This window comes from Malaclemys terrapin, chromosome 1 (assembly GCF_027887155.1).
Source record: "Malaclemys terrapin pileata isolate rMalTer1 chromosome 1, rMalTer1.hap1, whole genome shotgun sequence".
Taxonomy (NCBI): Eukaryota; Metazoa; Chordata; order Testudines; family Emydidae; genus Malaclemys; species Malaclemys terrapin.
This window is the reverse complement of record NC_071505.1, coordinates 261,793,612-261,812,747: the sequence shown is the minus strand read 5'-3', so window position 1 is coordinate 261,812,747 and position 19,136 is coordinate 261,793,612. Positions and strand designations below refer to the sequence as shown.

The 19,136-nt window shown below is 38.0% G+C and overlaps 1 protein-coding gene across 2 annotated transcripts in view; it reads left to right on the top strand.

The window, feature by feature from the left end:
* Nucleotides 1–19,136, top strand: part of ABCC4 (ATP binding cassette subfamily C member 4) — a 235,430-nt gene that overhangs the window by 65,468 nt on the left and 150,826 nt on the right. For both annotated transcript variants that reach the window (XM_054012156.1, XM_054012155.1), the window contains exons 8-12: nucleotides 2,403–2,652; nucleotides 10,416–10,520; nucleotides 15,534–15,623; nucleotides 16,275–16,466; nucleotides 19,014–19,108. In XM_054012156.1, coding sequence (XP_053868131.1) covers nucleotides 2,403–2,652; nucleotides 10,416–10,520; nucleotides 15,534–15,623; nucleotides 16,275–16,466; nucleotides 19,014–19,108 — 732 coding nt within the window. The remainder of the gene's footprint in view (nucleotides 1–2,402; nucleotides 2,653–10,415; nucleotides 10,521–15,533; nucleotides 15,624–16,274; nucleotides 16,467–19,013; nucleotides 19,109–19,136) is intronic.

The window sequence follows — 19,136 nt, the reverse complement described above, 5'->3', positions numbered from 1 at the left end:
TGTTTCACTGAAATTTATGGCATGGTATTTGATCTAAATTCATGTATGTTTTTATTCGTTAGTAGATGCCTTATTTTTGGATTTGAAATCCAGGAATTTCCTAGAACCCTTGTATAGCTTTGTCGTTTTTTTCTTCACCTCTGCATAAGGACAGTATGAGTTTGTCTTGAGGGCAGAAAAAAGTTCTTTGATATTTATTAAAATTGGTTTCTTGTAAGTGTGAATACAGAATCACCATTTTTCTTGTTTCCACATTTGGTTTATTGCCTAACAACCTATATACATCAAATTCTGCCTGAAGCACACATTTATAAAGAGTTTCATCCTCACAATCGACTTACTGGCGCTCCTGACTTTAACCTGCAAAATTCTTTTCTCTGAGGACTATCATGGGATTTCCTTTCTCACCTTAGCTATAAATCTAGAATCCTATAGAGGCTATGCTTAGACTCCTTTTGTGTCCATCTGAAGTGCAGCCATCAGGTGGCAGGCCTGTTGATGCACCTTTCTCAAGGCTGGAACTCTGCAGTTTAACTAGTCTGGGGCTGGATCTCTGGGCTGCGACCCTACTGTTTCCCTAACGGTGTTTGGTATCTGTAAGCCTTTTCCTTCAGGAGCCTCTGACTGTTGCTGTTTGTGGTGGGAGAAGCAGACTGCCTGCTTGCTGCAGTTTCTGTGTCTCTCCCTGCATTTCTGTCAGTGCTCTCTCAACCACCTTTTCTAGGTGCAGGGATCTGTAATGGTTTAGTATCCTCCTTTGATGCTAGGGTTAGTCTTCGGAAGAGTAAACCACAGCCTGGACAGAGCCAGGTAGGGAATATTCTCCACTGGTTTCTCAAGGATCCTGGGCATTCCTTATGATAGCACCTTATCTTTGTTAATGTTTAATTTCATATTAGTTTCTCTCTTCCTTTGATTTAATTGTATGCCTTCACGCAGGATAATGACAGGTTTCAGAGTAGCAGCCGTGTTAGTCTGTATCCGCAAAAAGAACAGGAGTACTTGTAGCACCTTAGAGACTAACAAATTTATTAGAGCATACGCTTTCGTGGGCTACTGCCCACTTCTTCGGATAAGTGGGCAGTAGCCCACGAAAACTTATGCGCTAATAAATTTGTTAATCTCTAAGGTGCCACAAGTACGCAAGATAATATTGCACAGGTAAAATTCTAGCCCTGGTATCCAACTTCCAAAGAAAATAATCTAACTGTTCATTACTTTACTTGAGAACTAGAAGAAGATCTAAGATTGAAAACAAAATTAGTAGTAGGTTTAATAGAAGTTACATTAGATAAATTCAAGCAGAAAATTGATATAATTAGAACAAACAGAGGAGAGAAGTTGTCACATATTTGGCTAAAGTGTGACCAGTACTGTCCAGAGTTACTACTGTAGCCCTATTATTCAGAGAAAAGCATTGCTTCAGACCATGAACTGTGGGTCAGATTGAATGACTAACTTATAAGTGGAAATTGAAGATTTTGAAAATAAATTTTAGTCTGGAAAACATATGCTCCAGCAACTCTGAGATCACTATGGGGAGATGAATTAGGTAAACAGCCTTGTATTCCTCTGAACTGAATCGGTCTACCCAGCACCAGGTTGGTAGTGTAATGGTTGGCAGAATAGCTGGTACAGAGGTCACAGCTGTGGATCCCGGCTGTCAGGAACTAGATCTAGAAAGGCAGAAGTTTAGGAATAGGGCCCAAATCCAGTGAAGGATCTGGAACAAGAGCAGGGAACATTGAGGGGCCTGTGGTTCTGCCAGAGGAAATGGCAACCAACTAGCTACACAAATTTGTTTGGATCAGCAATCCACAGCTGAACTCATAAATTTTTTTCAGAGTTGAATCAGTTTTTACCTGCAATATCTATTGACTGTAGTAGGGGTTGCATGGTCAAACAATACTGGACTCTGAGAATGTTAAGAGTAAAGACCTTCCGGATGCTCTGACTATATTAAACAATTGTAAAGAATGTATTAAAGTTGTTTACATATATAACAGTTTCTCAAAGCGATGCTTTGTATTCTGATTAAATTAGATAAAAGAAAGCACTTTATTTTGCTCTTTCTCCTTTGGATAAAAAGTAGTCGTATTTGGAGCTTCCCTTTCCTATAGGTATTGGTGAAGAACCTTGCATTTAAATATTATTCTAAGCCCTATTTAGAAGCTCCTCTGTTATTGTTTTATTTTATTACTATTTGCCAAATCCAATACTGTTTTAGCAATCATTCTTGAGTACATTATTTTTAACAACAATTAAAACATCCCAACAGTTAACAACAAAATGCTGAAACTGGGTGTTTTCCTATTATTGAAAGAAGTCCATAATGAGAGTGAGCCTGTGTGAATGGTCTAATATACTGATAGCTTTGAAACTATTTTGTGTTCTGTTTTTAGGAAGGAGATTTCCATGGTTCTTAAAAGCTCCTATCTTCGAGGATTGAACTTGGCATCATTCTTTGTTGCAAGCAAAATAACAGTTTTTATGACTTTCATGACATATGTACTGCTTGGCAATGTTATTTCTGCAAGTCGGGTGTTTGTGGCAGTGTCACTGTATGGTGCAGTGAGACTGACTGTCACTCTCTTCTTCCCTGCGGCTGTTGAGAGAGCATCTGAGGCAATGATCAGCATACGACGAATCAAGGTACACTGAGAAACTGCGAAGTTTTTTGATTTAATTTTAATGGCTATATATACTATTCCATTAATATTTTAGTGTCTTCAACAAAGTTTGACTTTATGTTGTAATTTGTAGCGTTTTGGATTTCTATGGAATAACCTTGTTCCAAAACAGAATATTCCATTTATTTATATACAGTACTTTGGAAAATATGTGAATTATACTATAGTACTCTAAAGTACAATAGACCTGTGTTTCTGGGGGTTAGAGGGAGGTGTTACAGCTTCCTTTCTGTTATATTTCAGGAGAGAATTCATACTAGAGAAGTACGTGCTTTAAAATTCAACAGCGAGGTCTCTTGATTTAGCTTTGAGTAATATTGTATATCGCACTGTGTCAAATACTTATATATTAATTTTCTCTGGAGACATGATAAGGAGTTACACAATGTTATTTTATTTAAATAGTTACTGCTAAGTGCAAATTCCTTATTTTTCTTAAAGCTGCAACTATATTTTTGTGGCTAAATTTTTCCCTGTATTGTGGAGGCACCAATTGCAGCAGGAACTCAGTGCCAGCATAGCCTCCTCAAAATTACAGCACTTAATTTTTGAAGTGCAGAATTATTCTTTTTGAGAATTTAGAAAGCTATTAATTAGTTTGTGTTAAAATTTAATTAAATACTGGGTCCTTTAAGGAAATTTTAGCATCCTGTCTCAGACTTTTTTTGATCCCAAATGGTCTTCGTAATGAAATAACAAAGACTGTTCAAACTTCCCATGCAGTGATAATTCATTGAAAATTTGTTCATTGGCTAAACTTGAAGAAAAATTTTAGGATTAAGGGTCTTTTTTTGCCAATATTCTTCATAACTGAAAGTTTCTTCCTCAGCAGGGGGGAGAATGTTCTATTGGACAGAATTCCACAACCTGCTTTTTCCAAATTGCTGCCATCTCTTATTTTTCCTCAATGGGACTGAGGCCTCTGTGACTGCTCCTGTGCTTCTCACAGGCTCCTCTCTATTTCCTGATGACAGAGTGGGCCACCATGTTCTCTAGGGGCAGCTTGGCTTCACTCCTGTTGGGAACAATGTGAGGCAGTGGCCACTTTGAAAAAAGGCATCTTAGCTGTGCAGCCTTTGGCCTCGATCCCATTGAAAACAAGGGGAAAAGAACTCTTTGAAAGAGGTCAATTATCTCTGAATTTCTCCAGAGGAGACTATTTCATTCTTCAGTCTCTGCTTACAGATAAAGTAAGGATAAAGTCTCTGCTTACAGATAAACTTCCAGTTTCTATACTTAACCTAAATTAATCCTACGTGATACTACTGCAAAATAATGTGAAGTTGACTTAGTATACTGTGTTTGCAAACGAGCTCAGACAATTATTATAAGTCCCAAAATCAGTTTTGAAAATAATGAAAGGTCATCCCAGATACAGAAGATAGTCACATCCCTCTCAAGGAAAATATCAAAAGCCCTGTTCTAAAGCAATGTCTGCTTCTCAAACTCCTATGGGTGACTTTTGGCAGCTTAACTCCTTTCAGCAGGGTAGATTCTTGAGGACAGAAGGTGCTGAGGAATATTTTGAGATCCCTGAGTTCTTTAAACCAAAAGTCAGTGAGACACTTTTGAATATTTTACCATTGTGTTTTTCCTATAAATTCCTCAGAATTAGTCAAACAGCTTGTCCTCTTTTTTTCCATGATTTTTGTTCAAAAAGTCTTTTTCACATACCCCTATCTGATTTTTGTCTCCCTTGTCCTTTTTGTCTCTTTCTCTCTAGTTACTCTCTCCCTCTTTTCTGGAGTGAATCCTCAGTGTCTCTCTCATCTTCAGCCCCACCCAGCCAGCTCTTCCATTTTTTTTTCTCCCTGTCCACTGTTCTATGTCTTGGAATTCTGGGGACTATTATTGTAGTGCTCCCTCAGCAAAAATCTCCTCCTCCTATACTAATCCTATCTGCATATTTTGAAGGACTATTGGTTAAAATATAAGGAAAGCCCGTAACGTATAAAATTGTGCGATTGCTTAAACAAGCATCCACTTTCTGCAGTCTACCTCTGGACGCCTAACTGAATTCAACATCTGCTAACCAATCTTGGCTTCATAATCAACTATTCCAAGAGCTGCCTGATTCCCTTTTAGAATATTTTCCATCTAAGAGCAGCCATTCTGGGGTTTCCCGGTTTACTATGTTTCAGTAACTGCAGATCAAATGTGTTTGTTTTATAAATAAAAGATACTTTTGGTAACTGTTAACCCTGAAAATTACCTCTGGGATCTGAAAGTCTACTTCTGTTCTTTCTGAATTGCACATCAGCCATGGTTGCCTGGTGTCTTAGGTGTGTTGCAGGCTACAATACAATTGAGGTGTATGCTTCTGTGTACAATATGTGGTAGAGATTCTGCGACTGGAACTTAACAATTCCGTTGAAGAAACATGAGCCAAGATGGAATGGTGTTCACTTCCTTGTATCCCCAGGACCATAGTGGCTGAGGGATTTAGCAAGAGAAATAATGTAATCATAAGCCTTGTCTTTTTTTGCTTAAGTTTCCCTAGGCTGGAAGGGGGATAATGTGCAACCCCTAGCCTGCCTATAAAAATCCACACAGTCCTGGACCCCACACTGAGGTCTTCATACATCACATAGGAGGGGAGTAGTTTTAACTCTATATTTTTACTTGTCATAATTTTTGACAGGTTTCTGTGCTCCTTTTCTATGTTAATGTGCCAATGAGAGCCTGTTTCACACATTGTGCTGCTCTTTTTGTCTTGCCCCATTTTTGTCCAGTCAGCAGGCTGTATGATTTTGGAAGTCCCTCCTACTCTTTTCTCCTTTTCTGTGTCCTTTAGATATCATGTTTAGCTACATGTACGTTTTTGACACCATCAGCTATTTTGAAAAAAAAGTTTTTAAAAAAAATTGATTTAATTTATGCTTACTGAAAAATTAAAAATAAATGAATAGCTACAGCTTTCATGCCTTTTCCTCCTTTTAAGAGGAAAATATGTTTTATGCATTTAATGCAATACTAAATAAAGTCTAGTAAACAGGTGCACAAATTCTGAATGACAGAAGGATAAAGAAGTGTTACCATGCAATTTTAGATAATTTTTTAATCTAGTTAGTTCTTTTCCAAATAAAGGTATTAAATAATTATGCAAAGGCTTACTGCCAGAAAAAGAAGTGTTAGTACATACATATGTATACACACAGACCTGGATTTTTCTCATTTTAGAGGAAAATAATGTTAACACAGTACATTCCTAAAGAAAGTCATTAAATATATTACAAGAATCTTAGTAATGACAGAATACAATGTTAATGCATACATTTATGTTAACTGCATTTTTCACATTTTTAGAGAGAGATATCTTTATACGTAGTTAGTGTATTTTTAAATGAAAGCGTTAATGTCAGAAGAATAAAGAAATGATAAAACATAAATATGAATTTTGTATGTGTGTGTGTGTGTGTGTATGTACACACACATGCACACACACACACTCACTCTGTGACAGGGTCAGGCCAGATGGCTACAGGAGAGTGATATGGAAGGCAGATATATTAGCCTCAGATTAAGCAGGTTCCTTTTCCCTGGGTAAGGTAACAGAGGCAGTTCCAGAACAATCAGGAACTTGCTGGAACCAATTAAGGCAGGCAGGCTAATTAGGGCACCTGGAGCCAATTAAGAAGCTGCTAGAATCCATTAGGACAGTCAGGCTAATCAGGGCACCTGGTTAAAAAGGACCTCACTGCAGTCAGTGAAGGGTGTGCGAGGAGCTGGGAGCAAGGGGCTGGATGATTGAGAAGTACAAGCGTTATCAGACATCAGGAGGAAGGTCCAGTGGTGAGGACAAAGAAGGTGTTGGGAGGAGGCCATGGGGAAGTAGCCCAGGGAGTTGTAGCTGTCATGCAGCTGTTACAGGAGACACTAAAGACAGCTGCAATCCACAGGGCCCTGGGCTGGAACCCGAAGTAAAGGGTGGGCCTGGGTTCCCCCCATATCCCCAACTCCCTATTTGATATTAGAGGAGTTGATCTGAACTATGGGTCCCACCAGAGGGGAAGGTCTCTGGCCTGTTCCCTGACCCATTAGGTGGGCCAGCAGAGACTGCGGGGGATTGTTCTCCTCTTTTCCCCATGCTGGCCAGTGATGCGGTTAGCTGAGTGAACAGCAGGTTTGTGCCACTAACAAAAGGAGTCAAACTGAGGACTGCCGAAAACCTCTGAGGTGAGTAAATCCATCAGAAAGCACAGAACCCACCAAGGCAGAGGAGGAACTTTGTCACAATACACACTCACACACATTTCTTATTTTTAAAGAAAAATATTTGTATGCATTTAGTACATTTCTAAATAGTCATCAAAGCCTTAATGTTAGAGGAATAAAGGATTATTATATAAAATCATGCATTTTTAGCAGAAAATATGCTTTCATGCAGGTAATACAATTCTGAAGTAAGTCTTGTAATAAACTGGTGTACAAAGTCTTAATGACAGATGAATAAAGAATCGTTAACACATTTTTACCTAAAAGTATTTTATGGATTGAGTACTTTCTAAATAAAATCTGCTAAGTAGTTGTAGAAAGGCTTACTAACAGAGGAATAAAGAAGGTGTGTAAAATCATGCATTTTTAGAGGAACATATTTTTATATGCACATACTACATTTCTAAGTATTCATTAAACGATTATGCAAAGACTTAATGACCCAGAAAGGAGAAGTGTTAATACATATATGCACACACAATTTTTAGAGAGAAATAATTTTAACACAATACATTTCTAAATAAAGTAATTAAATATTTTACAAAAATTTTAGGATTGACAGAATACAGTGTTAATACATAGTTACATGCTAACATGCATTTTTAGAGAAAAATATCTTTATATGCAGTTAGTACATTTCTAAAAAAATAAAATTGCACAAAGGTTGCAAAATATTAGTGACAAGGAGACAAAATATAACTGTAGAGTTAGTTACATTGTGCAGGGTACAATTGTTCTACAGCCTCTTTTCAGAGGTGACCAAGAAAGTTTTAAAAAAGTACAGAGGAAAAAAGGCAGAGAGAAGTGAAAAACTTGCCCCTCTCCCCTGGACATGTCATGAGGCATGTGGCAGAAACCCCTGTTCTGAGAGCTTGCAACAAATCCTACCTCATTGGCCTAGCCTATCAGAAGGTATTCTTTAACGAGTGGGCTTTTTGCAGAATCTCATTGTTGGGATTCCCCTGAGACATCTTCCACTCAGTTCCCCAAGAATCCAGTCTGACTCCAGTTTGTCACTCAGGTTCCTGTATCTGGCATACAGAAAAGCTACATGGAGTTGAACAGACACAAGCATAGGAGATGCATATAAGGCGTTACACAGTAAACCTCTTCCTTTTTACACACACAGTCACACTCTCTCTCTCTCTCTTTCTCTCACTGCATCACATGTTCTGGGATTGGCTTGGGCACTTTGTAGGAGCCAATCCCTAAACAGCACATTCTGTCCATGCACTGTCCATGCACTATTTACATCATCCTACGTTTTAGGCTTATCTTGCCCATGGTAAATTATTCCCTGGGTGTTTCCCCTTATTTTAGCTAGTATAGACGTTCTGTTTCCAGCCTGCTGATCCGTTTTCCTCCCTAATACTATCTCTCAAGAAATGAGGCCTCACTTATGTCAAGCCAAGCCTACACACATCATAGAATATCAAGTTGCATTGCATTTTCCTGATCTAGTCTGAAGGTTTTTCTAACCCCACAGCTTTTTATGGGATTATTCACTGTATCATATTAATATATAAACTAAAGGAGATAAAACAACCAAACAAAAAAAGCAAAATGAATATGCAAAAAGACTTTTATCAAACTCTTTACAAAACCTATGTAAATTTAGCAATTAGCCTTATTTGTTTTTTAATTCTGGAACACGAATAAAATTTCCTCTCTTTCACAGAATTCCTTTAGCATTTGTCTTTTAAAAAAGGCTGATAGACCATAATGGGAATACATGCCTAACCTGCACTCCAATTTCTCTTATTCCATTTACTCAAATTAAGATATTTCTTCACAACTTTTAATATTCGTTGGAAATTAGCACGTATTGTCTTTAGCTGTATTGGAGGGCTCTTCATTTTAGTGAAATTTTTGAAGGATGGATAAATATTGAAAAAAATTTTTTTTTAGCAAAACATACAACATGCAAACACAGAACACCACTCATAAGCACCCTCCCCTGCCCTACTTCCCAAAACAGTTAAGTATATATTCAAGCCCACTTCTGTATTATTTTATAGATAGACCACTCTAAGCATACATTCAGTTAGAACAAGGTTTCTCACTCCAGACTCCAAAGAGAGACTGCAGAGCTAGAACTGATATGCAAACTAGACACAATCAACTCCGGTTTGAATAAGGACTGGGAATGGCTGAGCCATTACAAACATTGACTCTATCTCCCCTTGTAAGTACTCTCACACTTCTTATCAAACTGTCTGTACTCGGCTAGCTTGATTATCACTTCAAAAGTTTTTTTTCTCTTAATTAATTGGCCTCTCAGAGTTGGTAAGACAACTCCCACCTGTTTATGCTCTCTGTATGTGTGTGTATATATATCTCCTCAATATATGTTCCATTCTGTATGCATCCGAAGAAGTGGGCTGTAGTCCACGAAAGCTTATGCTCTAATAAATTTGTTAGTCTCTAAGGTGCCACAAGTACTCCTGTTCTTCTTGTTTCTCACTCCGTAGGTCGGGACCCAAAATTGGGTCTCCAGAATGTTTCAAAAGAGCTCCAGTGACTCCTGTCCCATGGGGCTGGCTGGGCTTGCTTCCCTGGTCTAGGCACTGCAACCTCTAGGTCCTAGCACCACTCAGATTTGGCCCAGCTGTCATGATGACGGGAGTGTGGGTAGGCCAAATTTGAGTGAGTCGTATTGCAATTCCACAACTTCACTCATACACATTTGGTTCAGTCAGTGGGGGAGGGGGACAAACCTGAGTGGCACAGCAACCCCGGAGAGAGCCAAGCCTAGACAGCTCCACAGCACAGGAGCCGCAGAAGCCGCCATTGTGGGGTGAGTGCTGGGCAGACCCCAACCCCCCCCTTGGGGACAGGACATGACCAAAAGCACCCCAGGAGCCTCCACTCCCAGACTATTTACTGGGTCACGACAGGCCATAAACATTTACAAATGGGGTTGAGCCCCAAAAGGTTGAGAACCACTGAATTAGAAAGCCTGGGCTTATGACAAAAGTGGGGGATGATGTGTAAAATGGGTGCTCATTACTGCAATATCCCAGAAAGGGGTGTGGAAACCTGTCAAATTATGTGATGAGTAAAGATAGAGTCAAAACTACTGACAGGTGGGGAAAGGTGCTAGATGGGGCAGAAAGAGTGGGGAGATCCTTATGCATATTGTTATATTGTCAAAATTTCAAAGCAAAAATTCAGATGACTTTGAAGTTCAGATTATGGTACCAACTTTCTCATACGAGTTCTTAACAAAAAAAATTCCTGAAACCTCATTGGAAATATTTTTATTCCATGAAATGTACACTTTTGGATAATATTGCTGTTGGAACAATAGGTAAATGCACAGATATGGTTGGTTAATTATGGGATACCGTTTGAAGTCTTTGTACGTTGCTTTGGAAACATAATTCCTGGGTCAGAGTAGTTTTGTCAGAGATTATTTGCATTTTTGTACTGTATACCCAGAAACACTTTTATTTTTCATTCACTTTTCTGGGTCCTGTTAAGCAATCCCTGTTTTTTCTTTTACTACAGAACTTTCTAATACTTGATGAGGTTTCACAGTTCAATCTGCAATTGGAGAATAGCAACGAAAATGTCCTACTTCATGTTCAAGACTTGACTTGTTATTGGGATAAGGTAAAGCTCCCTCTGCAAAACCCCATCGATATAGGTTTTTTTTTTTTTTTTAAACCCTATTGAATTTGGTGCTGCAAGTATTTTGAGTCTAAATAAGGAAGTGGTATATTGTACAATACATTCAATACACAGACTTCATATATAACTTCTTACATATGTGTGAAACCATTTAGCGGGTGAAGTCAAAACTAAAGAATAGCTATGGAAACACTATCAAATTAGATTAATTATAAAATACAGCTCTCTCTAAATGTTAAAACCAGTTACATAAGAAGCTACTGTTCTATGTGACAATTTCTCTCAGCTTGGCTGAATAGCATTCTGCTGTCACTGTGATACTCTGAACCCTAACTCTGCTGATTTGTTGCTAGTCAAGGACACAAAACGTAAAATGGAGTATAATGCTCCTTTCTGGTCACCTTTTTATTATACATTATCAGGTTTTAGTCTTTCATCTGATTCAGAACAAGTGACTGCAGATCAGTCATTGGTCTAGAAACAGCATGATGCACTGCCATGCATATTGGGGTTGAGAGCAGGAGCTCACCATGGCGAACTTGAAGCATTATGTTCTTTTAATTAAAATGGCAGCCCTAGTTTTCATTTATAGATTACTTTTTATGTAAAAAGGACTAAAAAGCTTCATAAACTCAAAAGTAGTGTTTAAAAAGGTATTACATAGGTGATAAATCTATTACATGGACTATTTGGGTTTTTAAAAACAAGATGCTAAGGTACCTTTTTCATTTTAAAACTAGTAATGCTGTGTCAAACAACAATCTATTGTGCATTTTGAAACTTTCATAGTTTCTCTTACGGATTGCATCCGGCAAAGCACAGTGACTTCTATCTGTAGTTATAAGGAATCTTGAAGTTCTAAAAATTATATTGTATATAAATTTAATATTATCCCTAAGACATGCCACATGCCTCTCCCAGTCTGACTTCACTCCCGCCACCCACCGCCCAAAGAAGTTAAATTACCATATATAAAAACAAAGTATTTCAGTTGTGCAGTTCAACGTTAGTCCCTAGTTGATGTCTTTATTCAGTAAAATCAGTTTAACAGTATTTTTGATGTGAGCAGGTATACAAGCTTTTGTTACTAATGGGCTTTAAAGAAATAGATGGAACTTTCAAATCTGTGTCAGAAAATGTTTTGCTTGAACTTGGCTTCACAGTGTGATTTAGTATTTTGTTTTATATCTTTTTGTCTGTACTGGCCATTTGTGATTTGATGACAGATTACAATGTAGCATGATGCTGTCTCTGCCATCTCATTCTGCGCTCTCACAGACATTTTCAGCTTTTCTTTGTTGTTTTTTGATGAAAAGTCTTCACATTTCTTATAATGGGCCTGATCCAAAGCCTGCTGACATCAAAATTATTACCACCCCCTCACATAAAGAGCCTGCCACTTAATTCTGTGGACTTTGGATTGAATCCAGTGTAACAAAATACTATTCCCATATGTCTTTTCCTAGTTTGTCTTGAGAGAGGTCCAGGATTCTGATGGTGGGGTCAAGACTGAGGTGCATTGCCAGAACTCTATGGGGCGAATCTTACATACTAACATTTGCCTGAACTCTGCATTGTTCTGGTCAGTGCTATCTGTGTCACACACTAGGGCCAAATTCAAAATATATTAAGACAACCTCTTCTCTATTTAGTTTACTGTGAGTTGTATGTAAGTCTGTAAGTTTTGTCACTGACTTCTGATTTGTCACATGATTTCTGTGGGAGAAAAAAAAAAGTGACCTCTAGGGTTTTACATAGTCGTGGTCTGATGACTGCTGAGCAAGACTCTTCCATGAATGTATACACATTTAGCTCTTTTTGTGTGTCTGATTGGCTATCTTTATAGCCTTTCAACTATTAATAATAATGATTTTACATTTTTTCTAATAAACAGTGTTCATTAAAAAGAATGTCTGGCTTGAACTTCCCTTTTTATTAGAACTAAAATTAACTTCTGCATCTTTTGCTGTAACTTTTCCCATATTGTACAATGATGAATCACCAGTTTTGAACAATGTACAGACAAGGAAAGATTTTATTCTTTTTTTTTTTAAGCCAGTTAAATTAATCACCTAGTGATAGGAAATAGCTTTCATGTGTGTCTTTTTAATTTGTGTCCTGTACAGTGCCAATCATACTGTTGGCACTTAATAAGTAATATATATTGTTTTTGTTTGTGGAAACACTTTTTAAAATATTTTTTTCAGTAAGTAGAGTATTTCAACACACCATCTGTTGAAATCATGTTGATTATTTAATGACACTAGTAACATGTTACAAATATTGTAAGTATTGTGTGCATGTGTGTGTGAAATCTAGGGAAGATCAAAATATCAATTGTTATACAGTCTTAAGCACTGTACCCTCCTGGTGGGGGGAGGATTAGTAATAGGGGGGATTTAGCCCTGTTATTTATTTATTTATTTATTTATTGTCCTGGCATTTTTTAGAAGTTAAAATACAGTTTGGCTCTGCCAAGCATCAAAGAGGGCTTATAGCTCTCAACACATTATTATTTGTCAAGCTTGATCCGTGTTTTACAAGCTGGTACTATTCTGAACAACCAGGACCGTGATCTTAAGCGTATACTATCCAAATGGCACCAATTTCCTCTGCCTCCTGCTCATGCCCTGTATGACAGTTAGGGTATTAAGTACATAAATTATACTGTTTATTTCCTGATGTGAGATTCATAATGCATGTGAGTGTTTTTGTGTGGTAGTCATATTCTAATAGAAAGGGAAATGTATTCCCCAGATGATGGTTTTTCCACCAACACTTGTGCCACCAATGATAATTCAGAGGAAAAGATTACAAAATATTCTTGTAAAACAATTTTGTCACATTTTCAGTTGAGTTGCACAGCATTCAAGCCCAACCAATATGATGACAGGAATTAGTCTTAATATGCTGGCTAAAATTAATCTCAAGTTACAGTTTTTATTTTAATTTTTAATTAGAATAAGGAGGTGAGAGTACTCATCTGGAACAAAATTGTCTTAAGTTTTTAGTAATGTTACAAAATAGTTTATTAGGGGAGTTTTGCGGAAAAGATCCTGGAGAAAGACAAGTTATAAAACACTTGTAATTTTATCAATATATAAAGTTTGATAAAGGTAGTAGTATTAATGTAATATGCTTTGGCTGCTGAAAGGCATTTGACTTGGTACCCCATGACATTTTGATTAAAAAGCCTAGAACAATATAGAATTAACATGGTACACATTAAATGGATTAATAGGCTGGCTATCTAATAGGTCTCAAAATAGATTTGTAAAAAGGGACTCATCATTGAATGGGTGTGTTTCAGGTGGCATCCCACAGGGATCAGTTCTTGGCCTATGCTATTTAATATTTTTATTAATGATCTGGAAGAAAACATAAAATCACTGATAAAGTTTGCAGATGACACACAAATGGGGGAGTTACTGGTAAATAATCAAGAGGACAGGTCACTGATACAGAGAGGTCTGGATCTCTTGGTAAGCTGTGGTCAAGCAAACAATGTGTGTTTTAGTATGGCTAAATGTAAAGGTAGACATCTAGGAACAAAGAATGTAGGCCATATTTATGAGCTGGGGGATTCTATCCTGGAAGGAGTGACTCAGCAGAAGATTTGGAAATCATAGGAGACTGTCAGCTGAACATGAGCTTCCAGTGCCATGCTGTGGCCAAAGGAACTAATGCAGTGCTTGGATCATAAACAAGGGAAACTGTCTTTGGAGTAGAGAGTTTATTTTACCTCTGGATTTGGCATTGGTGTGACTGCTTCTGGAATACTGTGTTCAATTCTGGTGTCCACAATTCAAGAGAGATATGATAAATTGGAGAAGGTTCAGAGCCACAAGAATGATGAAGGGATTATAAAACCTGTTTTATAGTGATTGAGCAGTTTGCATCTGTTTACATGAGGAACAGATATTTGATAATGGGCTCTTTGATCTAGCAGAGAAAGGTATAAAACAATCTGATCACTGGAAGTTTAAGGTAGACAAATTCAGGCTTGAAATAAGGTAAATGTTTGGCGGTGTGGGTAACTAACCAGTGGAACCAACTTACCCATCACTGAGAGTTTTAAAAACAAGATGGGATGTTTTTCTAAAAGATATATTTTAGGAATTAATTTGGGGAAATTCTATGGCCTGTGTTATACAGGACGTAAGATTAAATTATCACAATGGTTCCTTCTGGACTTGGAATCTATGTATTGATGAATTTAAAACATGTTGGTTAAATAATTTTACTTAACGAGTTACCTTACTGAGTTTCTCATGGTTCTTTGGATCTTTGTTTCTTAGTTGAAGTACAGCTGGGGAATTATTGTGGCTTTATAAATTTTGTTAGTCGACATAAAGCAAATAAGAAATCAGAGAAAGCAAAATAAAGATGGTTTGTTTGTAGTATTTACAATCTTTTAAAAGAACAACTCAACATGGAATGTTATAATTCACTACCTAACTGGTAAACACTGACAAATGGGTCATTATAGCTGTTATAATGTATTTCTACTGAATCACTTCTTAAATAAATAAACATATATGTTCCAGGTCCCCAGCTGGTGTAAACTGGCATCGCTCTGTTGAAGTAAACACCAGCAGAGATCCTAGACTGTTTATACCGGATTGAGAAATCAACCTATAAAAATGTCCTGTTGCTGCCACCGTGTGGGGATTAATTATTATCGTTAAAACGATGGATCATGGCCATAAGGAGTTTACAATTTAGAAAAGAAATGAATCTCCATTTTGCTAGAAATTGAAATGTTACAATTAAAGGTTGGAAGGAGAGATGCAAAGCATGTGGACAAATGCTCTGTATCAACTGAAGAAATAAACTGAACTAGAAATAAATATCTATTTTAACATTTTCATGTTTATTAAGTGTGTAGATTTATCTGCTAGTTTATGTACACTATTCCACTTTTTAAAAGACATTTTTGATATATTTTTCAGTATTGAGAAAAATTAACTTATTTTTCTCTTCATAAATTCATAGAGTTTGGAAATCCCAACCCTTCAGCAACTTTCTTTTACTGTCAGACCAGGTGAATTATTGGCTGTGATTGGCCCTGTAGGAGCTGGGAAAGTAAGTCATCATGTGTTGCTCTGTTTTGCATTGTTTTTCTACAGTTCTATTGGACATATGCATTCAAGTTTTATGAATTTCTTATGTTGTGTTGTAGAATACATTTAGATGTGCATGCTGGAATACAGAGCAGTTAAGGAAATGCCACTTACTGTGAAGAATATGGTTCAAGGTTCAAAATTAAGACCCTGTTGTCGTGCCCATGCTTCATAGTGTGTTGGTTTTAGAATTCTTTTAAGTTTTGTCCCATTATTTACAATTTACAAAATGAAGCTTTTAATACAATAACAATGGCAATGTATTTTAAAAATGATATAACCAACTAAATAAAAATGATATAACCAACTAAGTTAAAAGATGACATTTTCAAAAGTACCTAGGTGATTTCAAATTTCAGTCCCATTGAGAATTAGGTGACTTTGGAGCTTACGTCTCATTGACTCTCAATGGGACTGAAGTTCTGAAGTCACTTAGGTGTGTTAGAAAATTTTATCCGAAGTTTTTTTTACACATTAAAATGGAAAATTAGTTTCCGAATCTGTAGTGTGGGCATCTATCATTTCTTTTCTGCATTTTCTTGATAGTGTTCAAAAACTAAGTTTAACAACTTTTTTTTTTAAACTACCAACCAAACAATAAACTCTCTTGCAGTCATCTCTCTTAAGTGCTGTCCTCGGCGAACTGCCTAAAGATAAAGGTTTGATGGATGTTAGAGGAAGAATAGCCTATGTTTCTCAACAGCCATGGGTATTTCCTGGCACCGTGAGAAGTAATATACTCTTTGGTAGAGAATATGAGAAGGAAAAGTATGAAAAAGTTCTAAAAGTTTGTGCTCTTAAAAAAGTAAGTGATTTTCTTTTGAATGTTGATTCTGTTTTAGCAGCAGCCAACTCTGTTTTTCACTTTAATGTTATTGCTATGATAGCTAGTATCTGTTGTGGTGTGTAATCTATAGAATTAGTTACCAATTTACTTGTGATATAGATGAATCCTATAATTTAACACCATACATAGTAGTTTTGTGAGATCTAGGTATAAGAGCAAATTCTTGTAATTCATAATAAATTCACTAGAAGGAGATTGATTTTCTGAGAAGCTAGGACAAATTTGACAGGCAAAAGCTACAGTAGTTCCAAATATTTTGTTTCATAATGAGTTTTAGCCATGTTTTTATAGTAGATATAATTACTTAGAGGAGCTAACTGCTTAAATGAGCTAACAAGGTGGAAACACAAACATTCATAACTGATGCCACTTGCCACTTTTGTTTTGCAAATAACCGTACACAATGCTATACTCCCTTTAAGATGTACAGTGTGCATATTGCAAAGTGATATTCATAGCTCCTTAACACTATAGACTGGAGAACCTGCTGAGCCCTTGTAGCCTTGTGGAAAAATGTTTTTGAAAGGTGTGTGTGTCTGTCTGTCTGTCTGTCTGTGTATGTATGTATAGAAAGAATTTGTGATGTGTGATACAGAAGAGGGTTTAGCCTATTTGTCAAGAAATAGACATTTTGCTTGGAAGCTAAAGGGTATTATTATGCTGCATATCCTGCAGCATGTTATGATATTCCTATCAGCAGTAATACAGGTGAAAAGTAGACTGTTACTGTGATGGAAAATCTTTTTTGCAAGGTTGTTTTTACACTCTGTAGATAGAACTTCCTTAATCTCTCCTGCTGTTATAGTTCACTGTTGTCTAAAATTCAAGTTTTGTGAGTTTATACAGAGCACAAACCATATTTCTGAAAAATTAACATTTTGAAGTGCCTGAAGCTTAAAACTGACTTTTCTTCTTTTGGCAGATCTGATTTTTAGAGTTTTTCCTCAGACTTATGGAGCGTTAAAATGTGGTGAACTTATTGAACATGTTACATGAACCAGCATAAGACATCTGCTTTATTCAGGAAGAAAATGAAGTAGAATATATCTATAAAATTATAAAGCAATGCTATATGGCAGGGGTGGGCAAACTTTTTGGCCTGAGGGCCGCATCGGGTTTCCAGAATTGTATGGAGGGCTGGTTAGTAAAGACTGTCTCTCCCCAAACAGCCAGGTGTGGCCCGACCCCTATCCAACCCCTCCTGCTTCTCGCCCCCCGATGGGCCCCCCCCGGGACTCCTGCCCCATCCAACCCCCCCCTTCTCTGTCCCCTGACCGCCCCCTGCCACCCCATTCAACCCCTCCTCTCATTACTGACTGCCCCCCCTGGACCCCTGCCCCATCCAACCACCCCTTCTTCCTGACTGCCCCCAGAACCCCTGCTCCTGCCTGCCCCCCGCCACCCCATCCAACCCCTCCTCTCATTCCTGACTGCCCCCCTGGGATCCCTGCCCCCATTCAACCCCCCTGTTTTCTGCTCTCTGACTGCCCTGACCTCTATCCACACCCCCGCCCCCTGACCGCCACCCCAAACTCCCCTGCCCTCTATCCAACCCCCCCTTTCCCCTTACCGTGCCACCTGGAGCACCGGTGGCTGGTGGTGCTATAGCTGCTTTGCCCAGAGCACCGGGTCAGGTTGATGTGCCACCCAGCTGGAGCCAGCCATGCCACCGCGCAGAACAGAGCACTGGGTCAGGCCCAGGCTCTGAAGCTGTGCTGCCCGGCAAGAGCTCGCAGCCCCACCGCCCAGAGCATTGCGTCTGCGGTGCAGTGAGCTGGTGCTGTGGGGGAGGGGGAACAGCAGGGATGGGGCCGAGGGCTGGCTAGCCTCCTGGGCCAGGAGCTCAGGGACCGGGCAGAAGGGTCCCGCGGGCCAGATGTGGCCTGTGGGCTGTAGTTTGCCCACCTCTGCTATATGGTGTACTATACTCTTGGTATATGTCATCAGAATAATTAAACTAGTGTAATTCTTAGGGAAAGTGTTGATGGAAAGTAATTACTTCATATGAGTAGTAGATACCTTTCAGTTTTAATGATTTTGTGGTTCAAAAATTTTTTATTTCAAAATATTAATATCAGTAGTCTATAATATAGACTAATTGCTTATTAAATTTTATACTGATTAGTGTACTTAAGGGGTAGTCTGAGCCCAGCAAGTAGGTGTATGGGGCCATAGATTCTCTGCAAGCTATCTATATGGCATTGAAAGTAACCATACACCCTCCAGCAATAGAACTAGGCAATTTATGGCCCAATGTTTTTTCTGTCCCAATTCCACTCCCTCTGCTTCTTGCTTGGAGGTCAGTCATGTTATATTGTTCAAATATCTTATCTTGTATATCTGATACCCTCTTTTTGAATACACTGATGAAAGAAAATAGCTTCAGTATCTTGGTAAAATAATTAAATAACCACTAAATACTTCGGGAAAGTAATTTTGATTCAGATGTAGGAGATATTCCTTTTATAAAGAATTTTTACCACTATATGTTCTCTATATTCACAGGACATGAATTTGTTAGAAGATGGTGACCTAACTGTGATAGGAGATCGTGGAGCTACATTGAGTGGTGGTCAGAAAGCCCGTGTAAATCTTGCCAGGTAAAAATAGTTTTTTCTCGTAATATCT